This window comes from Ursus arctos, unplaced genomic scaffold, assembly GCF_023065955.2.
Source record: "Ursus arctos isolate Adak ecotype North America unplaced genomic scaffold, UrsArc2.0 scaffold_28, whole genome shotgun sequence".
NCBI classification, from domain to species: Eukaryota; Metazoa; Chordata; class Mammalia; order Carnivora; family Ursidae; genus Ursus; species Ursus arctos.
This window is the reverse complement of record NW_026622963.1, coordinates 22,238,578-22,261,631: the sequence shown is the minus strand read 5'-3', so window position 1 is coordinate 22,261,631 and position 23,054 is coordinate 22,238,578. Positions and strand designations below refer to the sequence as shown.

General features: G+C 39.0%; 1 protein-coding gene across 3 annotated transcripts in view; it reads right to left on the bottom strand.

Annotated features, from left to right (window-relative positions):
* Positions 1–23,054, bottom strand: part of TTC23 (tetratricopeptide repeat domain 23) — a 99,896-nt gene that overhangs the window by 75,135 nt on the left and 1,707 nt on the right. For all 3 annotated transcript variants that reach the window (XR_008956153.1, XM_026510372.4, XM_026510373.4), the window contains exons 2-3: positions 5,915–6,114; positions 991–1,114 (exon numbers count right to left, since the gene is read on the bottom strand). Coding sequence is in view for 2 of the 3 variants with exons in the window: in XM_026510372.4 (XP_026366157.1) it covers positions 991–1,114; positions 5,915–6,094 (304 nt within the window). In the remaining variant the exon portion in view is untranslated. The remainder of the gene's footprint in view (positions 1–990; positions 1,115–5,914; positions 6,115–23,054) is intronic.

Genomic DNA, 23,054 nt, shown 5'->3' with positions numbered 1-23,054 from the left:
CGACATACCATCCAAGTCAGCCCAGTGAGAACCCCCAAATCCTGAGATTTGGGTGGAAAGATGTCCTTTCGTTCCTGGGAATGCTGATGAGGGAAGTTTTGCGCTTCCCTAAGACTTGCTGCTGTCATGTGGGCAGAGGCCGGGTAAGAATGAAGTCCGAACAGAGAAAAACAGGGCCAAGCGGTGGGATAAGTGAAAAACAGAACTGATGACATTGTTTGAACGCCCGGATCTGGCTGAGTCTACAGTGAGTTTTACCCTTGGCTTTTCAGGTTGTATGAGCCAATACGTTACCTTTTGTTCACTGCCAGCTTGATTTAGTCTCTTATTTACGTATTTTGGGGAGGGGGAAGGGGAGAGGTCACTTAGAGGCAAGAGATTCTCTATCAAAACAAATGTGGATGGATCCTATTTTAGGCCCCTACTCCACTGGGCCCCTTCTACAATGCCTTCCAGGCTAACAAATTCTCTCCCAAGAGCCCTACTTTTACAATCACAAAAAAGGGTCCTCCAAAAAAATAAAACAAGATGAAACCAGAGAGGGAGACAAACCATAAGAGACTCTTAATCATAGGAAACAAACCGAGGGTTGCTGGAGGGGAGGGGCGTGAAGGGAAGGGGTACGTGGGTGGTGGGCATTAAGGAGGGCATGTGATATAATGAGCACTGGGTGTTACGTAAGACTGATGAATCCCAGGCCTGTACCTCTGAAACCAATAATACATTATATGTTAATTAACTGAATTTAAATTTTTAAAAAACGTCTCCTCCAAAGCTGTCCACAGGGCTTAAACCTTCCTTCTCCTTTTTATATATCATATAAAAATCTTACTGACTCTTTCTGGAAGGAGATGGCGCTTCAATGTGTGAACAGGAGAATATGCACGAAAACCTAATGAATCCTTCTAGGTCCCTGTGACTCAAATTTGCATGAAAGAGCAGGAAGCCATTGACTGACTCCCCCCCACCCACCGTCTGAGAGGAACTCACCTTTCAGCTGGAGGTAACCCTGAGCCAGATGGACGTGTGCCTCCGCCAGCTTCCAATGGGAGTCGCCATAGCAGATTCTCGTCAGCGCTACGCAGCGCACCAGCTCGCGGACAGCCTGTTTGTACTGCGACGGAGGGAAAGGGGGCTTTACTAGTCAGACAGCTGAAAACGCAGAGTCACAAAGCACAAAGTCAACCTGTACTCCTATCCAGTGTGTATATCCTGAGTGCCTCCTATGTGCTGAACACGGCTGTAAGCACTTGGGACCCATCAGAGAACAGAACAGGCAAAGATCTGTTTTGGGTGGTGGGCTGTTCATCGGGTGGGGTGAGCAAGACAATAAATGGCAGAAACAAGGAACATTTATAGAATATTTAAAATTTTAAAACATTTAAACTTCTAGTACATTACGAAAAATATAATAAACCAAGAAGACAGAGAAAAAGTAGAGCAGACTTGTCACCGTTTCCTAGGTTTTCCAGCTGCCCAGCTCTGAACAGCTGTTACACATTCAGGCACCAGTGGGCAAGTTGGTAGTGGGTTTTCAAAGAATGCGCACTAGTTCTCAATGCAAATACCTTTCTTAGCAGCCTAGGATATCAGCATAGCAATGAGGTTGGCAGGACTGACAAACAGATTTCATCAAAGGAGTGAGAAGTCCACGTATATTCAGTGTCAGGACAAAGAGAACAGGGAGCGGGCTTTTCTAGCGCCAGGTCAGCTCAGAGCAGCAATACGCTCAAAGCAAGGCTGGTAGTTTTAAAATATCACTCCAGAATTCTCTGACTCTTTCTGCCCAGCGGTGGGGGTCTATGTCTCCTTCCTTTCGAATCTGGGCTTTATGACGGGCTGATGGAATATGGAGGAAATGATGTGGTGCCAGGTTTGGGAGCCCAGGTCTTAAGGAACTAGAAGCTTCCACATTCCGTTTCCATTTAGAACCTGTTATGGGCTGAACTGTGTGCCCCTACTCCCCAAAACCTAAATGTTGGAGGCCCAAGTACTTCAGAATATAATGGTATATGGAGAGAAGGTCTTTAAAGACATAAGTTGGAATGAGGCCATTAGGGTAGAGCCCTACTCTGATAGGACTGATGTCCTTATAAGAAGAGGAAGAGACACCGGGGAGAGGCACGCACAAAGAAAGAAGTGGGGACAGCTAGGGGACACCTTCTGCAAGCTAAGCCTCCAAATGACATCAACCTTGCTGACACTTTGATCTTGGACTTGGAGCCTCCAGAACGCTGAGAAAATAAAACTTCTGTCGTTGAAGCCGCTCAGTCTGAGGTATTTGGTTACAGCAGCCCTAGCAAACTAATAACCGAACCACCATGCCATGAGGAAGCCCAAGCGGTCCCACGGAGAGGCCCAGGTGGAAAGGCACCAATAGCAGACACCAATTACTCAACCAGAGGAGTGAGTCATCTTGACAGCGGATGCTGTCTTGGCAGGTAGAGCCCAGATAACTCCGGGAGTTAAGGGAATGGCTTCCATGGAGAGACAGCAAATGAATACAGTGTATGAAAAAGAAAGAAATGATGAAAACACCGGGGAGTCTAGACAGATAGTCTACCGAAAAGAGAGAGGACCTGATCTAATACTGGGTCTATCCCAACCACAGATTTCTAAGAAGGGAGCTATGTAGACCGAAAGTCAGCCCCCCCACCTCCCTGACCCCAAGTCATAGCCTTGGTCCTCACAACCTGCAACTGGGACAGGGGTACAGAAGAGCAGCCTGTCCTCCCTCCACCTTCTTACTTGCTAAAGCTCAAATGTCCCTTTGGCTTTCTGATCCTTATTCTGCCAGTTCCAGTGGCTTCATCCAACAGGCGTGGGGAGGAGGTAGAGAGGAGAGAAGTACAAGTAGGCAGACAATTTCATGACTGGGATGAACCTTAGAAATAATATATTCTGATGCCTTTAATTTAAAGAAGAAATGTAAATGCAGAGAGGTGAGAGGATTTAGCACCAAACGGTGGAGTTGGAACTCACCATCGAGCTCCCTGAAGCAAAGTCCAGAGCTCTTTCCACAACACCGTTCTTGGGATACCTGCAATTTCTTAAACTGCTTAACATTAAAATACGCAGCTCTGATGATGAGGAGATCTGGCCACATATATATTTAAAAATGGGTATTTAATATCCAGATATTTGTGTCCAAGCACTATTCTTCGCTCAGAGGAACCAGGATTCCCTGAATCCACAGTGCAGCAAGGAAAGTACCAGATGAATCTGAAAAATCTTCCTGTGCCAGAAATTAGGGAAGATTAATGGGGATGTATCAAGGACTCAGGAGCCAGCATGAAGGGGCCATACTGGCAAATATGGGACAATTGAAGTTTTGGCAACGATAATGGATTGTAACATATCTGAAAAACAATTTCCTGAGCCCATAACTAATATAAATGAGGGAATAATAAAGTGTGAAGAAAGAAAAGCTCTTCCTTATAACAACACCAATGCATAAGTGTGGAAAGAATGTCTAAGTCAGAGAATCGCCATTTGGCAAACATCACAGTAAGAACTGATTCAGGCGAGAATCATTAATGGAAGCTAAAACTAGGGGGTGAAGTTTTAATGAGGAACAGGATATATACCTAGTCTTCGATGAATCTCCCCACAAGATACTGATTCATTACAAAGGGAAGAAGATAATTCCACAGAGAAGCAACCTGCCAGACAGCACCTAAGTCAAGGGATCAAAGTTAGCATCACAGCAAGGAGACGAGCGGTCATCATATGTCTCGACTATGACGTACTAAGAAAGGCCCCTGGGTCATGTCTGCAGGATTCTGGCCCCAATGAATAACCTGCATGGACTCATGAGGAAACACGTGACCAATGCAATGTGAGAGATACTGTGTAAACTAATCGGAGTTAATATTTCTGTCCATTCCAAATTCATCTGCTGAGGCCCTAACCCCCAAGGTGGCATTTGGAGATGGGGCCTCTAAGGAAGTAATGAAGGTTGAATGAGGTCATAAATGTGGGGCCCCAATCCAACAAGATTAGTGTCCTTATAAAAAGAGACACCTTTCTCTTCCCCTTCTTCCTCCCAACCCGAACCCCACAGAGAGGCCACGTGAGGTCACAGTGAGAAGGCAGCCATCTACAACCCAAGGGGAGAGCTCCCATCAGACACCAACCCTGCTGGCACCCTGATCTTGAACTTCTAGTCTCCAGAACTGTGAGAAATAAATGTCAGACAGGCTAAGGAACCGTTCTAGTAGGTTAATGAAGGCTAAAAAGACTAGACAACTATATTCTACTCGAATTTATGGATATGTCTGATATTTTTTTTTCTGCCCAAGACATGACTGAGATAATTTGAGAAATATGGATAAGGTTTGTAGGTTAGATGACAATAGTGTACCAATATTAGTTTTCCTAACTTTAATCACCGTACTGTGGTTACCTGGAGAGTATTCTCAAGATATTCAGGGGAAAAGGGCTGTAATATCTGTAATTTACTCTCAGACAGTTCAGAAAAATAATGACACGCACACAGACAAATAAAGCAATAAAGCAAACGTTAACAACTGGTGAATCTTGTAGACTTTCCTGTAAGTCTGAAAATATTTTAAAACAAAAAAGTAGAAAAAATGGAAATCTTAAAAAGCCAATTACATCATGTTAATACTTTCCTGCAAACACTTTTAAGGCCTCCCAGGACACACTCAGTTGGAGACCTTTGAGGTCCTAAGTGAACTCCCTGCCTCTCCAACTACATTTCACGTCAGACCATGGTCTCTTCTTTCACCCCAAATGTGTCACACTCGTGCCCACCTCATAGAATTTACATGTGCTGTTCCCTCTCCCTGGAACTCTTTTCCCTTAGCTCTTCCATGCTGGCTCCTTCCCCACTTAAGGTCTCAGCTCATATGCTGCCTCTTCACAGACAGGCCCCCTCTTTCCTTAGCAGCCCCTGACACAACCCCTGGCTTGCTAGTGTATTTACAATGCCGACTGCCCCTCAGCTCCATGAGGGCATTCGACCTGTCTGTGCTGTTCACCACTGTATCCAGGGGTTCCTCACCTGAACTCAAGGACACAGAAAAGAATTTAGGACCACTCCAGACCCATAAAAGAGAAGTTACTTCATTACGGACGGGTAAATGCTTTAGGGCATTCAGGCTTAATTCTCCTGCAGAACTGTGGTCGAGAAAGGCTGGAGCCTACGGCTTACCTAGCACAGAGCCTGGCACATAGAGGGCCCTGAATAGACATGTGTTGCATAACGAATAAGCACACATTCAAAACCAAACTCACGTCTCCCCTGCATAATCCTGCCTAGCACCGCAACCAAACCATGAGTCCCTCCGGGGCAGAGGCTGGAGTTTTCCCGTGTGCCCCCAGCACCTGCACAGCACCGGGCACATATTAGGTATGCAGTAGACATGTGTGAAATAGATGGATGGACGAGCAGGATCCGACACATAAGGGGTGGTAGAGAAATGCACACTGAATGAGCAAGTGAATGAGTAAAACTGAGGAGAGAAAGGGAAAGATGTATGTAGAAAACAAGATCAAGAATGTGAGAACTGTAAGCGCTATGTAAGTTTCTCCTGCTCTGTGTTACAGTCCAGTGCCTAGACCCGGCACTAGGGGGGGCTCAATAAATATGTATACACCGATGGAAAAAGACTGCAGTAGGACAAACCTACAACCAATTGGTCTAGTATACACTTGGCAGAGGTCAGGGTAAACCCATTTGTTCATTTGTGCAAGTATAATACCTCATTCAGCAAGTATAATGTTGGCTGTGCCAAGTGCTGTGCCTGGAGCCCCGAGGGGCGACTCCCACTCTTTCTGTGATAAAGGTCCTCTGTATACGCTCTTGTACCAAAGTCCTGAGGGTAGAAAAATGTAACCTAAACTCTCGTCAATTACCAGAGTGCAGGTATAGAAAATGAAGGGTCCTTACTTCGTGACTGCTAGAATAGGACTTCGCTTTTTCTTCACAGAGGTGGAGTTTCTCTTGAGGAGGCTGGAATAGCGCTGTCTGAGGCAGCTGGTTCGGGATCTTCTTTCTAGGCGTTACGCTGACAGCAGCAACAATTTCATCTAGGTGATTGGATATGGGGGTTTCCTTGGATTCTTGCATATTTTTATATACATTGTCCTCTAATTTTTAAATAAGAAAATAAAGGTGTTAAAGGATAATTTCCATACTTACTTATACAAATACACAATTTCCTAGAAATTGATGCTAAATCTAGGAAAATTTCAACACTCTACCCATGAGTTCTTTGAAATTAGTAGCACTCCATCCAAAAAGATCCTGATAACTAGTATTAACTTCTTTGTAAAACTTTCGGGCTGATTTCCACTTTTAACTAAACCAAACATTCCTTGTTCATTAAAAAATATATATTTATATATGTATTTTATATATGTATATACAGGAGAAATCAGGCAAGCCCAAACAACACTCAAAGGACCCAGATTAGATCACCCAAACCCCAACTGACTTTGAAGCAGTGAAAAAATGACTTATTAAACTTTCACTTCTGGTCAAGATGGGGTAATAGGGACCAGATTTATTCTATTGCCTGAAATAACCAACCAACCAACCAACACACTAAAAAATAAACAAAAAAACTCCACACAGACAAAAACGTTATGGAACAATGGTGTTCAAGAGATAGGATATCAGATCTGATCAATGGAAAAAAGAAACAAAGTGAGACCCATGATTACTGCAGCTTATCGCTTTGAGAAAGTTTCTAGGACATGCAAGGAGCAGAAACACAGAAGTAACGATGTAGACTCTCTGAGTTGAAGAACTAGAGCTGGGGATCTGGTGAGAACGAGGTAGCTGGAGTTCATAAGATAGATTACTGGAGAGGATAGAGATAGAGAGAGGATCCTGGAGATAAGCAGAGGGATCCTCACTATATGGGGAGAAAATACTGATCAGCATGTGTCTAAGAAAAATATTTGAGTCTGAGGAAAGAATCCTTTAATAATATTGAAAGGAACAGTGTCTGGCATTCACACAGGGCTGGCAGTGCCTGTTCCCACTGAACAGACTGGAAAACTCATAATTCATAATGCACTCAGAAAGGTTTTGTTTCAGTAGTGTGAAATTATTACCTCTAGACTGAGCACTGCTTAGACTCATCTAACAAAGCATAAAATAAGACCTAAAAGGATTAGCCTATTTCTAAGTAACTTAACTGCCCCAGAAGATAAAACTCAATGTATAGGATACAAAAATAGCTAGCATGCAACAAGGTAAAATTCACAGTCTGACATCCAATCAAAGATTACTAGGTGTGCAAAGGGACAGGAAAACATGGGCCATAATTAGAATAATGAATCACTTAAAACCCAGAATTGACACAGATGTTAAGTTAGTAGAAAAGAGTATTAAAGTAGTTATTATAATTGCATTCTATATGTTTAAACAGTTATGTGGAGACACAGAAGATATAAAAAAGGCCCAAATTGAACTTCTAGATACAAAAATTACATGTGAGATGAAAAATACACTAGATGGGATGACAGATTAGATAATACAGATAAAAAGATGACTGAAATTGTAGATACAGCAATAGAAATCATCTAAAAAAATCATAAGCTGTGAAACAACTTCAAATTGCCATATATATATATATATTTATATATATATAAAATTTGAGTCTCTATAGGAAAGCAGATTGTAGCAGGGACAGAAAAAAATATTTGAAGAAATAACAGCCCCCAAATTTTCCAAATTTGAGGAAAAATAAAAAACTAGAGATCTAAGAAGTTCAATGAGCACTAAAGACAAGAAAGAGAGAAAACTACACCAAAACACATCATAACCAAATTGCTTAAAACCAAGGTAAAGAAAAAATCTTAAATGTAGGGGGGAAAACGTATTAGTATGAAAAAATAAAGATACAGATGACAGCAGATTTCTTGAAGGAAAAAAAGCACATGAGAAGGAAGTAAAACAATATACTTAAAGTATGGAAAGAAAAAAACTGTCAAGCTAAAATTCTGCACCAGTGAAATTATCTTTCAAAACCAAAACTGAAAGAATTAATCATCATCAGATTTGCACTCCAATGTTCTCCAAGAATTACTAAAGGAAGGCTTTAGCAAATGGAAATCTAGATCTACACAAAGGAATGAAGACAATGGGAATGATACCTACATGGGCAAATATGTAAGACTGCTTTCCTATTACTTAAATCTCATTAAAAGATAATCAACTTTATTTTTTAACAAAAAAATAATACACTGTGGGGCTTATAACATATGTAGAAGTGAAATGTGTGACAACAGTAGCACAAAGGCTAGGAAGGAAGGACTGGAATTGAGAAGTTCTTATACTGTATGTGGAGTGGTATAATATTAATTGAATGAAGACCTAGTCAAAGATGTATAGTAGAAACCCTAATTAACCATTAAAATAACCAAATAAAGAATTATAGGTAATAAATCAACAAAGGAGATAAAAGGACTCATACAAACAATCCAGTAGAAAGAAAAAAGTGGGAAAAGGGAACAAAGAACATATGGGACAAACAGAAAATAAATAGCAAGATGACAGATTTAAATCTAACTATATCAGCAATCACATGAAATGTAAATGGTCTAAACACCCCACTTAAGAGATAGACATTGACAGATTGGATGAAAACGCAAAACCCAACTGTATGTTGCCTACAAGAAATTAATTTCAAATACAGAAAGACAATTAGATTAAAGGAAAAATGATGGAAAATTATATACTAAAATTAGTCAAAAACAAAGTTGGATTGTCTCTATTAATATCAAAGTAAATTGTACAGCAAAGAATATTATCAGAAAAATAATAATTATAAAAGGTCAATTAGTCAAGAAGATATAATCATTCTAAATGTTTATACACTTAATAACAGTTTCACAATAGGGAACCCCAAGCAGATAGAATTGCAAGGAGAAATAGACAAAGTCTCAATTATAGTCTGAGATTTAAATACCCTGCTCTTAATAGCTGATACACCAAATAGGCAGAAAACCAGTTAAGGATACATAAGACTTGAACTACATCATCAACCAACTTGATTTGACATTTACTAGAACACTCCACTAAAGGAGAGTAGAATAACATTCCTTTCAAATGCACATGGACGTTAACTAAGACAGGTTCTATTCTGGGTCATACAACAAGTTTCAGTAAATTTATAAGGATTCAAGACACACAAAATATATTTTATGACTACAAAGGGATGAAATTTTAAATCAATAACAGAAAGATTCCTGGAAAATGCTAAAATACTTGGAAACTAAATAACACACTTCTAAAAAAAACCCCAACCATGGTTCAAAGAGGAAATCCAAAAAGAAATTTGAAAGTTGTTTTAACTGAATGAATATAAACACAACACATAAGAATTTGAGAATGTCACTTGCAAAGCAGTCCTTATGGAGAATTTTATGACATTAAATGCCTATATAAGAAAAGTAGAGGGGTGCCTGGGTGGCTCAGTCAGTTAAGGGTCTGCCTTCGGCTCAGGTGGTAATCTCAGGGTCCTGGAATTGAGCCCTGCATCGGGCTCTCTGCTCAGTGGAGAGTCTGCTTCTCCCTCTCTCTGGGTGAGGGAGATATAAATAAATAAATAAATAAATAAATAAATAAATAAATAAATAAATCAAATCTTTAAAAAAAAGGAAAAGTAAAAAGTTCTCAAGTTCATGATCTTAGCTTTTATCTTCAGCAGCTAGAAAAAAAATGGGCAAATTAAACTCAAGGTAAACAGAAAAAAAGAATTAATAAAATAAATAATAAAGCTCACCTCACAAATCAATGAAATAAACATAGGAAAAAATAGAGAAAAAGCAATGAAACCAAAATTTGGTTCTTTGAGACCAATCACAGTGATAAATCTCTACCCTGGCTAACCAGGAAAAAAAGAGAGAAGACACAAATCACCAATATCAGGAATGAGAAGATGGCATCACTACAGATTATACAAATATTGTAAGTTTAATACAGGAATATTATGAAAATTTTATGCTAATACATTTGACAATTTAGATGAATGGACAAATTCTTTTCAAGACACAATATACTAAAGGTCACTCAAGAAGAAATAGATACCCAAATAGCCCTATATCTATTAAAGAAACTAAATTTGTATTTTTAAAAACTTCCCCCCCAAAAAAAGAAAAGGAAAAAGGAAAAACAACTCCAGGCCTCGATGGTTTCACTAGTGAATTCTACCAGATATTTAAGGAGGATATAATACCAATTTCATATAATCTCTTCCAGAAAATTGAAAAAGAGAATATTACCTAACTCATTCTATGAGACCCTGATTCCAAAACAAGACAAAAACAACAAAAGAAAATTGCAGATCAATATCCCTCAAGAATATTTTTAGATGCAAAAATTCAAAACAAAATTTTAGCAAATAAACCTAGTAATATGTAAAAGAGAAAATACATCATGACCAAGTAGAGTATATCTCAGGAATGCAAGATTGGTTTAACATTCACAAAGCAGTCAATATAATTCACAATATTAGTAGCCTACAAAAGAAAAACTGCAAGATCATCTTGATCAACATTCAAAAAGAACTTGACAAAAATCTAATATCCATTTCTGGATAAAAAATATTAGCAAAGTAGGAATAGAATTGTACTTTCTCAACCTGATAAAGGGTATCTAGCTAGAAAAAGCCTACAGTTAACTTAGAGTTATTGGTGAAAGACTGAACGCTCTCTCCCTAAGATCAGAAACAAAACAAGGAGGTTCACTCTCAACATTTCTATTTAACATTGTAATGGAGGTGCCAGCCAGTGCAATCAATCAGAAAAAGAAATAAAAGGCAACCAAATCAGAAAGAAGAGGTAAAACTGCCTTTACCCACAGACAGTATATCTCTCTTATCATCTATGTAGAAAATCTGATAGAATATGCAGGAAAAAATCTCCTAGAATAAATACGTTTAATAAGGTTATAGGATACAAGTACACTATACCAAAATTACATTTACATATATTAGCAATGAATAATCAAATTGAAATTAAAATATAATACAGCACACAATAGCAGCAAAAATATGAAATAGGAATAAATCTGCCAAAAAATGAATGTGACTTGTATAATTAAAACTACAAAACATAGCTGAGAGAAATTAAAGGAGACTTAAACATATACCATGTACATGGGTTGGAAGACTCAATATTGTTAGGATGTCATTTCTCTCCAGATTGATACATAGAGATTTAGAGCCATCCAAATCTAAGTCCCTGCATTGTTTGTTGTTGTTTTTTTTTGGTTTTTGTTTTTGTAGAAATTGACAAACTTTTTCTAAAGTTCATACAAAAATGTAAAGGTCCTGGAGCACTTAAAATGACTTTGTAAAAGAAGAACAAAGTTAGAGGATGAACATGACTTTTCGTCAAGATCTATTATAAAGCTAAGTAACCAAGACAGTTTGGTATTCCTGTCAAGATAGACAAATAGATCAATGAAACAGAATGGAGAGCTTAGAAATGAACCCTGCATATATAAACAACTGATCACTGACAAAACTGCAAAGGCAGTTCAGTGAAGAATAGTCTGTTCAACAGATGGTGTTAGAACAACTGGATATTGGAAAGAGCCCAGATGTCCATTGACAGATGAAGGGATAAAGATATGATATGTATATACAATGGAATATTACTCAGCCATCAAAAAAATGAAATTTTACCATTTGCAATGATGGGAATGGAGCTAGGGGTATTATGCCAACTGAAATAAGTCAATCGGAGAAAGACAATTATCATATGATTTCACTCATATATGGAATTTAAGAAACAAAACAGAGGACCATAGGAGAAGGGAGGGAAAAATAAGACAAAAACCAAAGAGGGAGACAAACTATAATAGACTCTTAACAATAGCAGACAAACTGAGGGTTGCTAGAGGGGAGGGGGGTGGGGGTAACTGGGTGATGGGAATTAAGGAGGGCACATGATGTAATGAACACTGGGTATTATATGCAACTGATGAATCACTGAACTCTACTCTGAAACTAAAAAAACAACAACTGGATATTTATATATAAAAATAAAACAAAACAAAAATCTTTGATCCTTACCTCACACCATACACAAGAATGAACTCAAACACAGATATAGAGAACACAGATCTCTATATGAAAATCTTTGTGACCTTGGATCTGGCAGACTTCCTAAATATGATACAAAAGAATCATAAAAAGAACACAGTGACAAACTGGACTTCATCAAAATTAAAAATTTTCTGTTCTTCAAAAGTAACCATTAAGAGAATGAAAAGACAAGACACAGACATATGTAAAGGACTCTCAAAACTTAACTCTAAGAAAACAAACAGCTCACTATAAAAACAGGCAAAATATTTTAACAGACACATCATCAAAGAAGATATATCAATGACAAACAGGCACATGAAAAGATGCTCAACATCATTAGTCATTAGGGAAATACAAGCTAAAGCCACAATGAAATACTACTTGCACCAATCAGAATGACTAAAATTGAAAAGACTGATGGTACTAAGCATTGGTGAGGAGGTGGACAAGGAACTCTCACACACTATTGGTAGGAATGCAAAATGCTACAATCACCTTTGGAAAAAAATGTGGCAGCTTCTTTTTTAAAAAGATGTTATTTTTTTAAAGTAATCTCTACATCCAATGTGGGGTCTCAACTACAACCCCAAGATCAAGAGTTGCATGTCCTAGTACCTGAGCCAGTCAGGCACCCCAATTTGGTAGTTTCTTAAGAAGCTGAATATACACCTTGCACGTGATTCATTTAACTCCTAGATATTTACATAAGAGAAATGAAACCATACGCATACAAGGACTTATGCACAAATGTTCATAGGAGTTTTAGTTTTAATAGCCCACAACTAGAAACAACTCAAATGCCCATCAGTTGGTAAATGGATAAACAAAGTGTGGTATAGTTATAGAATGCAATAATACTCAGCAACAAAAAGGAACAGATATGCTATAACATGAATTGGTTCAGTTTCACTGAGTGAAAGAAGCCAGAAGGAAGAGAGTGCGTACTATATGGCTCCCTTTACATAAAATTCCAGGAAGGGCAAACCAACGCGTAATGACCAAAAGCAGATCAGTGGTTGTCTTGAACTGGGCTGGTGGTGAGGGGGATTGAGGAGACGATACAGGGAGGAGGAGGATGTAGAGATCACAAAGAGGTATGAAGAAATATTTTGGGGTGAGAGTTATGTTATTATCTTGATTGTGGTAGTAGTTTCATGGGTATATACATAAGTCAAGATTTATCAGATTGTACACTTTTGTATATAAATTAATAAAGCTGTTTAAAAAATATATATATATTTATGTATGTATCAGGTTTTCAGAGATCCTTCCCCATTTATCTCTCTCTCCATGTAGATCCTTCAAACTCCAATTCTATTATTTACTACAGATAAGTTATTTCAAATTTCACCCTATTGTCATTCATTCATCAAATATTTATTGAATTCCTACTATAAACAACGCGCTATGTGGAAAATAGTAACTCTGAGAAATGTAAAATTTAGCAGGAAAAAAGATCAGGTACACAACTACCATGACACTGGGTGGTAAAAAACGCTGGAGGAGTGGAAAGTGGTAAGACTTCAGAAATAGGAACCATTACTATTGTGGGAAATCAGGTCGCTTGGTTGAAAAGTTTTTGAAAACAAGGACAGGGAGGAGAAGGCATCCCAAATACAGTGAATAATTAGCAAGGGCTCAGAAGTGCAAGGTGAAATGGGTATATAGCTAGCTGTGGGTGGTTCAGTTTGGTTGCTATGTGTCGGGGGTTGGGGACATGGCTCTAGAACAGCATCTTCCAAACCAACATCTCTAGTTCGCTAGACCCACAAGGACACTAATGCACCATCTGTAAGAGAGGGTGATTGACAAAGATGATCAAGTAAGCTGGTAAACACAAACATTGGTTCCACCTAAGGAGGGCTCTACCATACACATGGACAAGTTTTATTACCTCAAGTCTTCTCAAAGGCTTTCATGGCGTATAATTCCTTGGGAATATACCTCGGAGGGATATAGTATGCAACGGTTTCCCTACCTTTTTGGACCATGAAATCCTCTTTTCTGGAACACCCATTAGATCTTATGCAGCAACTGGTCCTTTTTGAGCACTGTTTGGGAAGCCAGGAGGTAGAGGAAAACCGGGAGCCTGGAGCCAGGTTTAGAAGACAATGATTTTAGGCTAAGAGTTTGATTGACTTTATTTGGCAGGTAGTGATGAGCTCCTGAAGGTTTTATCAAGAAAGAGAAATGAAAATGCTGAGACTGATCTGTTAATTAGTAGACAAATAGAATGGAAACTACAGGAGGCAAAGTGACCACTGATTTTCAAACTGTAGGTAGTCTCCTATCATCTTGACGACCATTAGCGTATCTGTATTCTGCCTACAATACTAACTTCTTCTTTAAGGCTATGACTTTTAAAAACCGAAATACTACTTCAGCTTTACCCTAATACATAATCAGTGATATTATGGGTTTGATGTCATATTTTCTCCAATACACATTAAAATAAAAACGTAAGTATCAATATTTTAAAAGTTGGTCTGTGTTCCACCTAATATCACATTAGGCATCACCAATTGTAAACACTGCATACCTTGGGAAATTCTAAATTTGAGCAATGCTTGACAACCATTTTCAACCAGGATCCACCATCTAAGAAGATTCCATCAGGTTTTACTTTCTGTAGTTTATATTCTTACAAAGTAGGCATTTTCCCTAAAAATAAAATTAGAATATTCTATATGCTTCTTAAAACTTCTCCCTAGAAATCCTGGTACCCTCTTCAGTAAGTGGGTATGGTCCTGCAGCCACCCCTTACCACCAGTCAAATGAATCACTGAAATTGCAGAATGAATTCAGGTGCACAGAAGTGAGAAGGGATGTGAAGGCAAGGATAAGAAGAATTACTGAAAGAAAAAATTACTGCAACTTGAGAGCTGCTTGGCTGTACAAATTAAAGAAGGGAGACAGTCAACACTAACTTTGACATTTTCATTCAGGAACTCTAGACAGACGTTGGCACACTATGGCATGGGCCAAGTGCTGCCCACTGTTTGTTTTTATAAATAAAGCTTTATTGGAACACACAATAATTTACATATTATCTACGGCCACTTTTGTACTACAACAGCAGAGGTGAGTATTTGTGACAGAAAACTTACCACTCTCAAAGCCTATACTGTCTGGCCTTTTACAGAAAAAGTTTATTGATCCCTAAAACACAGTGATGCCATGGACAGAAGTAGTGAGTAAAGGGGAATGGTCATTTTGATAAGACAATCAATTTGGTCTCAGCCAGACTGAATTTGAGGCTGTGGGAGAAAATTTATATAAGAATGTCCAACTTAGAAGTTAGAAATATATTGGGTCACCTGGCTGACTCAGTCAGTAGAGCATGTGACGCTTGATTTTAGGGTCATGAGTTTAAGCCCCATGTTGGGTGTAGAGCTTACTTAAAAAAATTTTAAAAATAAAAAAGAAGTTAAAAATACTATCACTAGGGGCACCCGGGTGGCTCAGTCATTAAGTGTCTGCCTTCAGCCCAGGATGTGATCCCAGGGTCCTGGGATCGAGCCCCGCATCAGGCTCCCTGCTCCGCTGGGAGCCTGCTTCTTCCTCTCCCACTCCCCCTGCTTGTGTTCCCTCTCTCGCTGGCTGTCTCTCTCTCTCTCAAAATAAATAAATAAATAAACAAATCTTAAAAAAAAATATTATCACTAGTTCTGAGTGACATCTTTTTAAGGGATTGTATTTTTCCTTTCCTTTTTAAAAACTCAGTAACTTAATCCATGCCTACATACAAATAGGATTTGAGATGTCTAGAGGTGAGTGTCGAAGCAGTTAGATGGACATAGTTACCCAGGTAAAGTGTGGCCACTCCTTAATAATCCAAAATAGAGCTTTACAGTTTCACCAAGAAGGAAGAAAGTGGGAGCTTTTCTTTCCTTCGTGAAATAATACAGAATGAAAACATGAGAGAGGGAAGAAACTAGCTGAAGGGCTGTCTGTGAGAAAGCCACAGAGGCCAATCAATCCCAGCAAAACTCATTCCTGGGTAGCCCTTCAAAATGTGAAAGCTTTCAACATCTAAGCTTTGCTTAAACCCCACTGTACAGAGACTCCATGCTAGCTCTGAGGCCAAGATGGTGGCTGACTTTTTCCCTAATAAGCTCTTGACTTAAGCTTTCTCATCTACTCATCCCACTGGCTGATGACTTGATTATTTCAGTAAGTGTTGTGGTCTGTAAAAAGAGCAGGAGATTGGGAGGGGGAAATCTGAGATTCTAGAATCTGTGCTGGCCCAACTACTCATGGAATTTGGGCAATACCAACAACTGATATTTACGTAACACTTGATGCTTTCCCACATTTTATCTTCTGTGGCCCTTACCACAGCCATGTGAGGTACGGAGGAAGGTATGGTTATCCCTATTTTATAACTGAGGACAATGAAGCTAACGGAAGCTAAATTACTTGTCCAATGGACAGAATCAGGACCCAGGTCTTCTAATAATTTGGTGGTTTCCCACCACATCATCCTGATTTTCATTGACCAGTCCTTAGCACGGGGAAGCAAATACCCTTACTTTGGAAACCTAAGACTGCATTTTAAAAAGTAATTATATGCTTTTATAACCAGTAAATGTAACATCTTCGACAGATTTAACCATACTTTCTCATCGTCTACTTAGGGGAGGCAGAAACAAAATTTTAGAAGCTACGTAAGTAATATGTTCTGTAATATTTGCTATTCTGGGCTTTGAACTTAATGTTAAACTTTGAAATCGAGCTGGTTTTTCTTTCTTTTTTGGCTTAACTGTAAAAAGTGGTTTGTCTCACGTTGCCTCCCATGTTAAGTCCTTATTTTTTTTTTTTAAAGATTTATTTATTTGGCAGAGAGAGACAGCCAGCGAGAGAGGAACACAAGCAGGGGGAGTGGGAGAGGAAGAAGCAGGCTTCTAGCGGAGAAGCCTGATGTGGGGCTCGATCCCAGAACGCCAGGATCACGCCCTGAGCCGAAGGCAGACGCTTAACACGACTGCGCCACCCAGGCGCCCCTCCAGTAAGTCCTTAAAACAGCAATTATAACCCGAGCACTCACAGGCTGGATCTAACTTGCATACACTTTTTATTTCTTTTTGGCCAGAGAGTGAAAAATACAAAGCCATTATTTTAAAATTAGAAGTTTCACATATGTGTAAAGTTCTAGTTTTTGGGATTTCTGGCTTCTTATGAAAACTCAGAACACCTTCCACACTGGGCGTATGTCATCACGGGCAACAATCAGTGAGGGGGAATGGCAGGGCCCTGGAGGTAAGGTTGCCACCACTCCCTATTGCTCCTGGACACGGAGGCAGCAAAGTAGTTGCCATTTGTCATTGCTCCTCTGCTGTTTTCTTCTTATTGTAAAAGAACAGATCTCTGGAACATACCTCCCTTTCAAAGTGAAAGGCTGACATAAAGGGATGTGGTTTTCCCAGCCCATGCGACTTGCCATTCATTTCCTAAATTTAATCTAACCTAAACCATCACTTATATAAGATTGTCAGATATATCACTATTTTATAACCACTAAGAATAGAACACCACCGCTATTACACAATGACTTGCCATCACCTGTAACATGCACTCCAATTTCAGAGATGTTTAAACACCAAAATGTGCAAATCTGAGCCAATTAAATGAATCATGTTACCTGCCTGGCTTCTGGAAACATTTGAATCCAGGACCTTGCTTTTAAATATGTGTCTGTTTCAATGTGTGTTGCACCTTATAATAATATCTGTAGCACAAAGACATACTCTTCAGTTCACTTACTTGGAGCTCCATGCTTATCATCAGCCACTTTTCTTTTCTTTGTAATAGCCATAGCTGGGGGTTAAATTTTCATTAGAAATCAGCCCAGGCCCCACACACCACCCTCTCTCTGCCAGCCTTGGGGAAAGTTTCCCAGGCCTCTCAATCAGTGCCCCCAACTGCCAGTCAGACATATCCAATCAATTGATGCTATTCCTTCCACCAGACCTGTCCAGTGGAATGCTGAAGCACATGATCAGCGCCAGATCAAAATGGGAGGAAGAAGTCTGCAGTGGGGTCTCAGTCTTCCATTTCCAAGAGGTGATGTTCAAAAATTTAATAACTGGTATAGCAGGAGGACCAACCAATCTGTACAGATGGCAACTATGCTGGAACTAGGTTCAGAAGGTCCCCTGCTGTTACAGGTGTTAACCATTAGGTGCTGACTTGTGGGGGGATGTAGGGAAGCTTGAGGGAGGGGCAGGAGCCCCCAGGGCGGTGGCTCCTGGGAAATAACAACCATTATGACTGTATGACAGTGTACCAGTTAAAAAGCAACCTTGCCCATATGTAAGCTGAGGCATCAAAAAGCCATGAGATGGAAAAACATCCCAGAAGGATATAAGATACCAAAACTGAATTAAAAGGGAATAAAAAATCTGAATAGAAGTATAACAGGTAAATAATTTAATAATTTAAAATATTTACACTAAGCCCAGGCCAAGATGGCTTCAGCGGTAAATCCTACTAAATCTTTAAAGAAGTAATATGAATCTTTTGCAAACTCTATCTGAAAATAAAGGAGGGAATCCCTTCCAACTCATTCTGTTGAGGCCAATATTATCCTGATACCAAAGCTGGACAAAGACGTAATAAAACAATAAACCAACATCTTTATGATTGTAAACTCAAAAAGTCCTCAACCAAGTCAAGCAACATATAAAAAGGATCATACATTATGACGAAGGGGGATTTATCCCACGAAGGTGAAGTTGGTTTAACATCTGAAATCATTAATGTAATACACTGTATTAATAGAAGAGAGGGCAAAAATTGCACGATCATTTTAATAAATGCAGAAAAAACATTGGGCAAAATCCAACACCTACTCATGATAAAACTTCCTTAACCTGATAAAGGGCTAATAAAAACTTAAAAAACCTAATGCTAACATTACACTTAATGGTGACTATTTGAATGCTTTTCTTTTAGGACTGGTAACAAGGCAGGATGTTTGCTGTCACCACTTGTATTCAAGACTGTAATGGATATTCTAATCAGTGCAATAAAGCAAGAAAAAGAAATAAAAGGCATGCAGATTAGAAAGGAAGAAATAAAATTTTATTATCGGGTGGCATGATCCTATATGTAGAAAATTTTGAGACACCACACACACACACCCCCCAAAACAAAATGAAAACAACAGCAAAATCCTACTAGAACTATTAAAATTTCAGCAAGGTCACAGGATACAAAATAAACAAAAATGGAATGTCTATTGATCTGAAAATGAAATTAAGAAAACATTTCCATTCACAGTCGCATCAAAAAGAATAAAATACTTAGGAATATATTTCAAGAAAGAAGTACAAAACTTTTACACTGAAAATTATATAACGTTGCTGAAAGAAATCAAAGGAGACCTGAATAAATGAGATACATTCTATGTTCGTGGATCAGAAGCCTTAATATTATCAAGATAGCAATACCCCCAAGTTGATCTATAGATTTTATATAACCCCTATAAAAATACCAGCTGCCTTTTTTTTTTCTTCAGAATTTGACCTTAAATTTGTATGGAAATGTAAAAGACCTAGAATAGTTAAAACAATCTTGAAAAAGAACAAAGTTGGAGAACTAACACTTCCCATTTAAAAAACTTACTACAAAGCTACAGTGATCAAAACAGTGTGTAGGGGCGCCTGGGTGGCACAGCGGTTAAGCATCTGCCTTCGGCTCAGGGCGTGATCCTGGCGTTATGGGATCGAGCCCCACGTCAGGCTCCTCCGCTATGGGCCTGCTTCTTCCTCTCCCACTCCCCCTGCTTGTGTTCCCTCTCTCTCTGGCTGTCTCTATCTCTGTCGGGTAAGTAAATAAAATCTTTAAAAAAAAAACACAAAACAAAACAGTGTGGTACTGGCATAAGGACTGACATACAGATTAATGGAAAAGGACTGAGAGTCCAGAAATAAACTTCTACCTTTACGGTCAATTATTTTTTGACAAGAGCACTAGGTAATTCAACGGGGAAAGAACAGTCCTTTTAACAAATGACGTTGGAACAACTGGATAGGTGCATGCAAAATAACAAGTTGGATCCCTACCATACACCATATGCAAAAATGAACTCCAGCTGGATCAAAGACCTAAAAGTAAGAGCAAAAATTGGAAAGGTCTTAGGAAACAAAGGGCTATGTACAAGCTTGGGTTAGAAAAAGATTTCTTTTTTTTTTTTTTTTTAAGATTTTATTTATTTATGTGACAGAGAGATAGCCAGCGAGAGAGGGAACACAGCAGGGGAGAGGGAGAGGAAGAAGCAGGCTCCCAGCTGAGGAGCCTGACATGGGGCTCGATCCCAGAACGCCGGTATCACGCCCTGAGCCAAAGGCAGACGCTTAACGACTGCGCTACCCAGGCGCCTCAGAAAAAGATTTCTTATGTATAATACCAAAGGTACAACTGAGAAAAGAAAAAGATAAATTGGACTTCATCAAAATTAAAAACTTTTGTTGGTTCAAAAGACACCATCATGAAAGTTAAAATACAACTCACAAAATAGGAGAATATATTTGCAAATATTTCTACATATAGCACATATTTGATAATGGGACTTTAATCCAAACTATGTAACAAACACAATTCAATAATAAGACAAATAACCCAAGTAAATAATAGGCAAAGATTTGAAAAGACAATTTACCAAAGAAGATATATGAATGACCAATAAGCTCATGAAATGTTCAAAATCACTAGTCATTAGGAAAATGAAAATCAAAACTATAATGAGAACTACTTCACATTCACCAGAATGACTATAATCAAAGAGACAGTAAGAAGCATTGAGAAGGATGTAGCAGAACTGGACCCCTCAAGCACCCCTGGCGGAAAGTAAAATTTACGTTCACTTTAGAATAAGTAATTCCTCGCAAATTCAAACATACATAGAATTACCACATAAATCAGCAATTCCGTGCCTAGGTATATACCCAAGAGACTGAAAACAGCTGATCACACAAAAACTTGTACACAAATTCACAGAAGCATTATTTGCAATAGCTAAAAACTGAGAGCAATCCAAATGTCCATCAACTGGTGAATGGTGAAACAAGATGCGGTATGTTGTACATATGACAGAATATTATTTGGCAATAAAAAAGAATGAAGTACTAAGACAAGCTAAGCATGCTGTGTGAAAGTCTGAGGCAAAGAGCACATATTGTAGGATGCCATTTACGTTACATGTCCAGAAAAGGCAAACCTATAGAAACGAAATTTAATAGTGATTGCCTGGGCCTGGGTAGGAGTATGGAGTGCCTGCAAAAGGGCACAAAGAATCTTTTTAGGGTGATGGAAATTTTCTAAAATTCAAATGTGGTAATATTTGCACAGCTTTGTAAATTTTCTTAAAAAAAATCACTGAGTTGTATCCTTAAAATGAGTGCATTTTATGGTATGTAAATAACACCTCACTAAAGCTATCAAAAATGGCTATGAAACCACATTGCAGTTTTATGTGTAATTCTGGCTTTTAAGTATCTGGGACTACAAGAATTTTCTTTTTATTTATTCATTTTTTATTTATTTTATTATTTTTCTTAAAGATTTTATTCATTTGAGAGAGAGAGTGAGTGAGAGACAAGAGAGCGAGCATGGCGGGGTGGGGGGGGGATGAACAGTGGGAGAAGGAGAAGCAGACAAGCTGCTGAGTTGGGAGCCCCACACAGGGCTCCACCCCATGACCCATGAGATCACGACCTAAGCCGAAGGCAGGTGCTTAACTGACTGAACCACTCAGGTGCCCCTACAAGGCTTTTCTAAGTTAGGTCAGCCCCAATTCCCAAAGATAATGTGGCAGAGGCTCTCCAATCTTGAAAACCAATCCTAAATTAATATGGTTCTATGAATAGATACATCAAATATTACTGCCTGGCACCTATTAAGCCTTAATAAATGTTTACTGGATGAACAATTAAACAATCTTCCTGGTGTGATTTTTCTCTCCAAACACCTCATACACCTGATACCTGAAAGTCAGTTACTTAGGGCAAATTTTTTTTTTTTTTTTTGCAAATTTTTTTTTTTTAACTAAAGAAAACTTAAATGCCAATGTCCCCAGAAGAAAACCTGCTAACAGGTGGGCAGGACTGGATGGGCTAAAATGAGGTAACATATTAACTCCTTCATGTTACTGACTCACTTGGTTTAAGAGTGGGGCTTGGGGAGTGGGAATGTGTGATTCACAGAGTGACTCCGAGATCCAAGCTGACCAAGCTTTAACAGGAGTCACAGCAGACCAAGAGATTGGAAAACTGTGGATGAACTTTTCACCACCATTGGCCAGAAGTGACACAGGCCTCCCGTGCTAACATTTCATTTTTTCCCTGCACTGCAAAGAGGGCTAGGATATACAGGGAGTAAAGAGATACTCAAGTAGATTTGATGAGCGTTGCAGCCCACCACATCAGTCATCTGCAGCAGGGGACCTTGAGTTCTTTGCCAGAACCAGAGATTCCTCCTTCTCTGTCTACCTAAGTAAGAACCATTGATCAGCAACTTAGGATCCTTTGAAGCAAGTTTCGAGGCAGGTGACAAACACCCTGCTTGGCGTCTCTGAAGCACTCTGCTTTTTAGCGGGGGAGCTAATCCTTGATTCACTTTTGCTTGCCCAACACTGAGGAAGTTTCTGGTACATGGTGGCAACTCAGAGTGTATGCAATTTAGTTTCATCTCAGAGAAACAGGTCAAGCGAAAGCCTACAGTCTGAGTAAGAACACCTCCCATCCTTCCATGGTGTTCTTCAATCGTAAGGGTTTTTGTTTTTGTTTTTGTTTTTTTTTTTGTTGTTGTTGAAATTCCTTCAATTCAGTTAAATAGAACCAAGAAACACACTTAAATCCTGAGGCAAAAGGAGCAAGAACTGATTCAGGGTGAGTAACAATCATGTTTACTGTGTTAATTGCACCAGCACTACCACCACACCTAGTAAAATTTGTATTTGTAGCACTAAACAAAAAACATAAG